Raw genomic sequence first — 8,684 nt, 5'->3', positions numbered from 1 at the left:
GGCTGGAGTACAGTGGCCGAATCTCAGCTCACTGCAAGCTCTGCCTCCCGGGTTCACGCCATTCTCCGGCCTCAGCCTCCCGAGTAGCTGGGACTACAGGCGCCCGCCACCTCGCCCGGCTAGTTTTTTGTATTTTTTAGTAGAGACGGGCTTTCACCGTGTTAGCCAGGATGGTGTCGATCTCTTGACCTCGTGATCCGCCCGTCTCGGCCTCCCAAAGTGCTGGGATTACAGGCTTGAGCCACCGTGCCCGGCGTTGCTGTCACATTTTAAAAAAAAACTCTTTGAAAATGTAAACCGTTCTTACTTAGCCTGCAGGCTTTACAAAAACATACTGTGGGATGGATTAGGTTTGCAGGCACTTGGCCTGGATTTTCCAGAGTGCTTACTAAATTAATTTACCTACCACCAGCCTGCAGTTAGGAAAAAATGACTCTGGTTTGAACTCTAAAGTTTAATTGGGAGAAACCAGTATTACCCTTCTCCACACTCCCTTCCTATTAAGGCAGTGTTTACTAAATCTGGCAAAATTACCTAGAGAACCTTTTTAAAAATTAGATTCACAGAACTGCTACTGAATCACTTTCTGGGCCCAAGAACCAGTTTTGAAAACCTTAACATTTAGTAATGCCCTCTAAACCTTCCACAAATGATTGGTAGTTTCTCCCTGCAAGACACAGCCCTAGTAAGAAAGCAAAAAGGTTAACTGTATAGTTTTAGGGAAATAAAGAGCAGTGGTCTTTTAATTGGGTGACATCTCTCTTTCTTTCTCTCTGTTTTTTTTTTTTTTTTTTTGAATGCCCTGATACAATTCTTAAGCTTAAAATTATATTTTCCTTTGTAGCTTTGCCAATTTGAGAATTTACCCACATGGATTGGTGTTGCTGGACCTCCAGAGTTACGATGGTGATGCGCAAGGCAAAGAAGAGATCGACAGTGTCGGTTTTTCACTTTCATTTACTCGGTGTTTAAGGATAATAGTATCTGCTTAGCTTAGTGTTAAAATAATTTTCTCTTCATTGCTTACTTTCCAGTTAATTTTAAACTTTCCTCCCTCCACATAAGTGGTTTTAGAATAGAAGTAGTTGTTTAGTTGTTTTTAGGAACTTGGGTGTCAGCGTTCCCTTTTAACTGCCTGAGTATGAGTAATCTTATTTTCCACTGGAGGGAATAGAAAACCTTTAACCAGGATTTTATAGCTGCAGTACCCTTTAGCCTTCCTCTTCCATGTTATTTTGTTGCTAACTTACACTAAGGTTAGGTCAGCAACATGAAGGGATAGTTGGGATGGGAGAGTGGAATTGGGCCAGGCCTACAGGCTGCTAGAGGGTAGGAGGAGGGACAGGTCAATCTTGCACAGGTCTGTCAACACGGCCTCAGTTGTTGGGTCTGTAATTTAGCTGTTCCACGCAGCTTATTCTGCAAGCCCATTGATTTTTCTTTTAATTGTAGATTTTGAACAAAGTAGAAGAAAGAATGAAAGAATTGAGTCAGGACAGTACTGGGCGGGTGAAACGGTAAGTCCACTCTTGAATGTCCTTTTATATTTAATCGATTGAAACAATGATAGTTGGCTGGGCACGGTAGCTCACACCTGTAATTCCAGCAATTTCAGAGGCCGAGGCAGGCGGATCACTTTAAGTCAGGAGTTTGAGACCAGCCTGGCCAGCATGACAAAACACCGTCTCTACTAAAAATACAAAAATTAGCTGGGCGTGGTGGTGCATGCCTGTAATTCCAGCTACTTGAAAGACTGGCGCATGCGAATGGCTTGAACCCAGGGGGCAGAGGTTGCAGTGAGCCGAGATCACACCACTGCACTCTGTCCTGGGTGACACAATGAGACCGTCTCAAAAAAAAAGAAAAAAAAAATTAGAATGGCAGTGTTGTCCTCAGTAGTGTCTGCTTAAGATATGGAAAACATCAAACTCAGCACCTCCTTCTGGCAACATGGTGAACCGAACTGCTGGGCCCCTCACACCAAAACAAGATAGTGTATGAACATACATGTGCATGGATGCACACACAAAAATGCTAGGTAAAATGAAACTAAGGCAGAAAGGAGATAGGGACCACCTCCAAGGAGTTGGAACTGCATAAAGTGGAGACCCAGGTAGAGCTGCCACCACATAAAAGGGAGCTAGAAAACTCCCGACTTCAGTTCGAGACCAACCTGACCAACATGGGCGAAACCCCGTCTCTTCTAAAAATACAAAAATTAACCAGGCTTGGTGATGCACGCCTGTAATCCTAGCTTCTCAGGAGCCAGGAGCCTGAGGCAGGAGAATCGCTTGAACCCGGGAAGCGGAGGTTGCAGTGAGCTGAGATTGCACCACCGCACTCCAGCCTGGGCAACAGAGTGAAATTCCATCTCAAAAAAAAAAAAAAAAACAAAACAAAAAAAACCTGACTTCGACCCTTCCCGGAAAGAGAAAAGGTCACTTTTTCTCCTTCAGGGCCCCAGAGTAAAGTTAAGCAATTTTAAGAGACTCTGACCAGGTGGGGTGATAAGAAAATTTGCCTCAAGGCTTTCAAAGAAGAAAACTTTCCAAGATACTAGGAATTGATAGGCCACCAACCTTAAGCTGTCATAGGCAGGTTATTTTCAAGTGATCATGAGGAAAATGAAGCTCGCCCTATCAAGTGGGATGGGCACTAGCCCCACATGGCTATTTAAAGTTAGTTAAAATACACAATTCAGTTCCTGAGTCACAATAGCTAGTGGTTAGTGTCTGCCATGTGGGACAGTACAACTACGGAACATTTTCATCATCTAAATTTCTGTCGGACACTGCCGAAGTGTTTGCCAGTGGTGTCAGATTTTTTTTTTTTTTTCTTTTTTTTTTTGAGACGGAGTCTTGCTCTGTCGCCCAGACTGGAGTGCAGTGGCCGGATCTCAGCTCACTGCAAGCTCCGCCTCCCGGGTTTACGCCATTCTCCTGCCTCAGCCTCCCGAGTAGCTGAGACTACAGGCGCCCGCCACCTCGCCCAGCTAGTTCTTGTATTTTTAGTAGAGACGGGGTTTCACCGTGTTAGCCAGGATGGTCTCGATCTCCTGACCTCGTGATCCGCCCGTCTCGGCCTCCCAAAGTGCTGGGATTACAGGCTTGAGCCACCGCGCCCGGCCCAGATTTTGAAAGAATGCAGTTTTGACTTCTGTGGGAAGGAACTAGTGGGAATTAAGTAGTGCTTTGGATAGACAGCATGTAAATGCGGGACAATTTACTCTTGCCCTGCCTTGGTGGATCCTCACCGGGCCTTAAGGCATAGAAGTTCTGTCCATTGCTCATAAAATTAACCTCATAGTTGCAGAGACAAACACAGAGGGACTTCCTCATTGCTGAGCAGCGGGTATATAGGTTTCTCCAGTTCATGGCACTTTCCAGAAGAAGGAATCCTTATCCGCAAGTGTTAGGATGTTTAAGTACTTACTTACTCACCATGCTGAGTTTGATCAGCCCATAAGAAAGCTCTATAGCAGATGTAAGATAACTAGGTAATTGTTTAGTCTCCTGTAGTTAAAGAGGAAAGCAGGAAACTGAAAGTGAAAAGACGCCACAGTATAGAACTGTCTACTTTTTTGATACCTGTTAGAGCATTCAGGCTCTTTTAGAGCACCCAAGCTCAGTTTAAGGTCCCTAGCCATGTCTCTCACCCTTCATCTTCCTTTAAAAGCACATCCACACCCATATGCCCATATCACTTTTTGGACATCTCATCTTTTCCTGTTTGCAGGGTTTTCCTTATCTGCACCCATTTGCAATGAACAGGTTCCCCACTGTCAGAAAGGGTCTTAACTTGATGATAATGAATTGGTCCACATCAAAATGTGGTCTGATTTTTATCAGTTACCTCTAGGAGTGAGTAAACAGAATACATTTATGGGCTTCAGCATTCGTGAGAAGTCTGGTTCTTTTCTTTTTTTTGGTATAGGAGTTTTCTAAGAATGGAGTTAAGCTTTAGATCTTCAAAATACCTTGCCTGTGCTTGTCACAGTTTTTATTTTCATGAAATAAGGTTGATGGGAGCTGGAAATTGGGAATACCTTGTTGTAAGCCCTTTGTTACTGGCCTCAAAAGGACAAGGATTGCTATACTTTTTTTTTTTAATGTGGAGAATAAAGATCAGAGGTTAAATGTTAGAGATGAAATCATTAACAAATAACCCAGTAACATCTGAAATGATTCCCCTCTGTTAAGTTAAATCTGAATTTTTGACTCAGAAGCTATGGGATGTACTTGAATTTATTTTTGTTTTCTACTTTCAAGTGAAAAGGAACAAGAAAACAAGGTCACATAAATTAACTTTGATTTTAAAAGATTCTTGCAATTTACACAGTATACCTGAGGCCTGGGCTATAATCTGCCTGAATTGGTATAGTCCAGTTTCATTTTCCAGCAGTGAAGTTTGAAACGAGTTTGATAGGGGATTCCATACTACCTTCTGGTAGCCCGTTATAGGGCTACCAGGGAGATGCCCTTTAATGCTAGGTTGAGCACTTCATCAGGGTAACGACATTTACATCCTGTTAAGATGCTTCTTTCTTTGCCAGTCTTTAAAAACCATAGTGTTAACAAAGTAGAAAAGAGCTCTTCACCTGAGCCAAGGCACTATTGACACAATTGAAAACAGACGACACTTTATTTTCAGTGGGTTTGTCTGTAGTGCAGTAATATCCCATAGCTGGCTGGCTGTCAAGGAGAGGGTAGTCTTCCTCCCCTGGAAGTGAGTGACTTTGTCCTTCTTCCAGTGCCATGGGTGGCTCACTCATCTCACTCCCCACCATCAGCCGGGGGTGGAAGAGGCTTCCTCCAAGTCCTGTTTGCCTGCTCTCTAACGGTTGTCCTGATTGGTGCTTCACATTTTACAATTTACAGGAAAAACCCTCTAGAATGCCTCACATTCTCAAAGCTGAATTTGTTCACATGGAGTTTGGTAAAGAAGTGATTAAATCAAGAGTTGTCAGGATTACATGAATTTATGGGAGTTTGCCTTTTCAATCTCAGTGTTCTTTATAGATGTTAGTATACCCTCATAGAAAGCCTCGTTAACTTGTAACAGGTTTAGAGTGTACTCTTGGAATCTGGTGAGCAGGGAAGGGAAAGAGACTCATAGGAGTAAGTCAGGCTGCATATCCCAGCATTTTAGATGTCTACAGCTGTGCATCATGGCGTTTTAATATCGAACACTACTGTGTTTGAGAACACATGACTCACGCGGTTGTGTTATGTATGCAGTGAGCTCTCCTTTTCTTTGTGTTTGACTTGCCAAGCCCCTTTTCCAGGTCTGTTTTTTCATGTCATTTAGTGTCCTCTGCTGGTACTTTCTAGTACATTCATCCTGTGAAAAATACCGAGTATTTACAAAAGAATGAATGAAAAAGTCATGTTGCAGCCTCTCTAGTAGTAACTGGTTCAGGCCAGAATCTTCTACATGCTAAAACCACTGGTAAAGGTTTGTTGGGGGTGAGGACTTTCACCTAGTTTCAGAGGACCACCCCACAGCCTGCTTAGTAATTTCAAAGGGTGAAAAGGTACCTTTGCAGATGGAGAGATCTCATGAATACCACTTTAACCAAGTGATCACAGACTTAGCATCACCAATAATAGGACAAATACACATCTTGTATTTCCGATGTGATGCCTGTGTAATTAATATATGTCAACCTGATTCTAACCATGAAGAGGGAGAGATTATCAGGTAAACCCATATGAATCATTTTTCGGCAGAATAGCTGGTCTGTACTTTGAGATCTCAATGTCATGAAACATACCAGTAAAAAAAAAAAAAGTTCTGCATTATGTGAGTATAAAAAAGAAAAAAAATAGGGACATGCCGTGTATGAACCTTTATCTAAGAGCAGAACATCTGTAAAGGACATAACTGGCATAATTGGGGACACTGGAAGATGGACTCTGTACTAGCTAACCATATGATGCCCATGTGAACTGGTGTGAATGTGGTAATGTCAATGCAGTTATGTAGACAGTCTTAAGAGAAAGATACTGCTGGAGCATTTGAAGTATGAAGTGTGCAGTGGCCATCTTCTTCAGCTTTTTGTTAGAGAAAATCTACAGCATGACAGGATTTTTAAAAAAGTGAACTGTGTACAATAGTTGTCAACATTTGGTGGTGGCCGTGATTATATAAAACTAAAAGCCCAAGCTTTGGATTTGTTTTGTGCTTGTCAAAAGTCGGCAGTCATGTGGCTTTCTTTTGCATACTCTTCACCCCAGGTCCACTCGTAAGGCAGTGTTCTAGTAAGGTACATTGCTGTTTTTCTCTTTTTCCAGATTACCACCCATAGTGCGAGGAGGAGCCATCGACAGATACTGGCCAACCGCTGATGGGCGCCTGGTTGAATATGACATAGATGAAGTGGTATATGACGAAGATTCACCTTATCAAAATATAAAAATTCTACACTCGAAGCAGTTTGGAAATATTCTCATCCTTAGTGGGGATGTTAGTAAGTATTCTATCCCTGCCCTGATCACATAACAAAGTGGTGATGTGTTAGATGATGGTGTTTTCCTGACAGTTATTGCTGTTGTGGATTTGTTTGAGTTTGTTTCTGACACTGCTGGGTTTTGAGATGCACATTTATGTCATATTAACCTGTGGATTGTCTGGGCTTTCACATAAACTTCGTCTTGACATTGCATCCTTAGTGATGAGTATTTGGATTGTGTTTCAAAAGAAAATGCATTTGCGTATTAAAAAAAAAAAAAAAAACCTTTTTGTTACAGAACAGTTGAAACCTAAGGAGACAAATTAGTGTGATGAACCCGCATGTACTCACCATTGAGTGTGAACAATTATCAACTCCTAGCCAGTCTTATTTTGCCTCAACCCCAGTCCACTTTGTCCCTCTCATTATTATTTTGAAGCAGCTCACAGACATCATATTATTTCATTTGTTAAGATGTAACTGCTTTTAATTATTTGGTATATTGACACATTTTTAAGGCTGGATTTTCTTTCCACTGACTAATGTCCATTTGTATAAGGTGTCAGATGATCAGGGTTGATGAAAAAGTCCTCAATGGAAAAAAAAGCTTGCATATTGTTCACAGTTTTAAAAAATTGAAAATGAAAAATTTACATTTTGGGCTAGATCCTGGCACTTTAGTGTGGCGGGGCCAGGTGGTTTGTGTGTTAAGGTAGACTCACCATTTGGATTTGTTTCTCCTCCCTAGATTTGGCAGAGAGTGATTTGGCGTATACCCGGGCCATCATGGGCAGTGGCAAAGAAGATTACACTGGCAAAGATGTACTCATTCTGGGAGGTGGAGATGGAGGCATATTGTGTGAAATAGTCAAACTAAAACCAAAGATGGTCACTATGGTAGAGATATCCTTTGTTGTATGAGAGAACAAGTTCAGTGGGCTTCTTTTGCTTCCTTCCTTCCTTTAGTGTCTCACAACTCAAATTAATGTTACCACAGACTAGAGGCAAATGTGTTACCCAGACTACTTTGAACAGACAAGTTAGTAACAGTACCCTTTTATGTGGCCATCAACAAAGAAATAATCAGCTGGGCGCAGTGGCTCATGCCTGTAATCCTAGCACTTTGGGAGGCCGTGGCAGGTGCATCACCTGAGGTCAGGAGTTCAAGACCAGCCTAATCAACATGGCGAAACCCCGTCTCTACTAAAAATACAAAAATTAGCCAGGCATTTTTTTGGCGGGTACCTGTAATCCCAGCTACTTGGGAGGCTGAGACGGGAGAATTGCTTGAACCCGAGGTGGCAGAAGTTGTAGTAAGCCAAGATCGCGCCACTTCACTCTAGCCTGGGCGACAGAGTGAGTCTCCGTTTCAAAAACAAACAAATAATCTACCTAGTTGAGGATTAAAGAGCAAATGACTTTGATACTGTGTCTGCTGCCCAGCAGTTTCCAAAATGGCTTCCCTAAAGCCATCTCATGAGGAGAAAAGAAGATTCAGTTCCTTTTGAGAGTCCTTAGTGTGAAAATAGTCACTCACTGCCTCGTTCATCATTTTGTCAAATTTGTGATACCCAAGTTAGCATTATAAAATCTTCGTTTGTCTTAACCCTTTCTTTAAAGTATTACTATTTCAGAATTCTTTGATATACCCAAATTCTCCTTAACCTGTTTCGGACATTGACCAAATGGTGATCGATGGGTGTAAGAAATACATGCGAAAAACGTGTGGCGATGTCTTAGACAATCTTAAAGGAGACTGCTATCAGGTAATTATGTTTTCTGGATAATATAGTTTTAAGTCAACTGATAATATAATTGATTTAAGTTATTGATCAGAATCGTGCCTTATTAAAACAGCTTTTAGTATAATTGGTTGAGAAGATAAACACGTCATCTGTCTCTTCATGTGAGTTATATGTATATTTGTATTTAGGGTACACATGTACCAATGATGGGAATGCACCAACTCCAGATTCTCTGAATGGAATAAAATGAATTCTGTTTTTTGTGTTTTTGTTTGTTTGTTTGTTTGTTTTATACTTCTAGGGTACCTGTGCAGAACATGCAGGTTTGTTACATAGGTATACACGTGCCATGGTGGTTCGCTGCGCCTGTCAACCCATCATCTAGGTTTTAAGCCCTGCAGGCATTAGGCATTTCTTCTGATGCTATCCCTCCCCTAGGCCCCTATCCCCTGACCGGCCCCGATGTGTGATGTTCCCCTCACTGTGTC

The 8,684-nt window shown here is 41.9% G+C and overlaps 1 protein-coding gene across 1 annotated transcript in view; it reads left to right on the top strand.

Moving 5' to 3' along the window:
• SMS (spermine synthase) overlaps nt 1-8,253 on the top strand; it is a 44,474-nt gene extending 36,221 nt beyond the window's left edge. Inside the window, exons 3-7 of the mRNA XM_026451892.2 lie at nt 845-938; nt 1,453-1,517; nt 6,294-6,469; nt 7,200-7,354; nt 8,128-8,253. Coding sequence (XP_026307677.1) covers nt 845-938; nt 1,453-1,517; nt 6,294-6,469; nt 7,200-7,354; nt 8,128-8,238 — 601 coding nt within the window. The 3' untranslated portion in view covers nt 8,239-8,253. The remainder of the gene's footprint in view (nt 1-844; nt 939-1,452; nt 1,518-6,293; nt 6,470-7,199; nt 7,355-8,127) is intronic.
• Nucleotides 8,254-8,684: the final 431 nt, after the last annotated feature.

This window comes from Piliocolobus tephrosceles, chromosome Y, assembly GCF_002776525.5.
Source record: "Piliocolobus tephrosceles isolate RC106 chromosome Y, ASM277652v3, whole genome shotgun sequence".
Classification (NCBI taxonomy): Eukaryota; Metazoa; Chordata; class Mammalia; order Primates; family Cercopithecidae; genus Piliocolobus; species Piliocolobus tephrosceles.
This window is presented reverse-complemented; position numbering and strand designations above follow the sequence as displayed.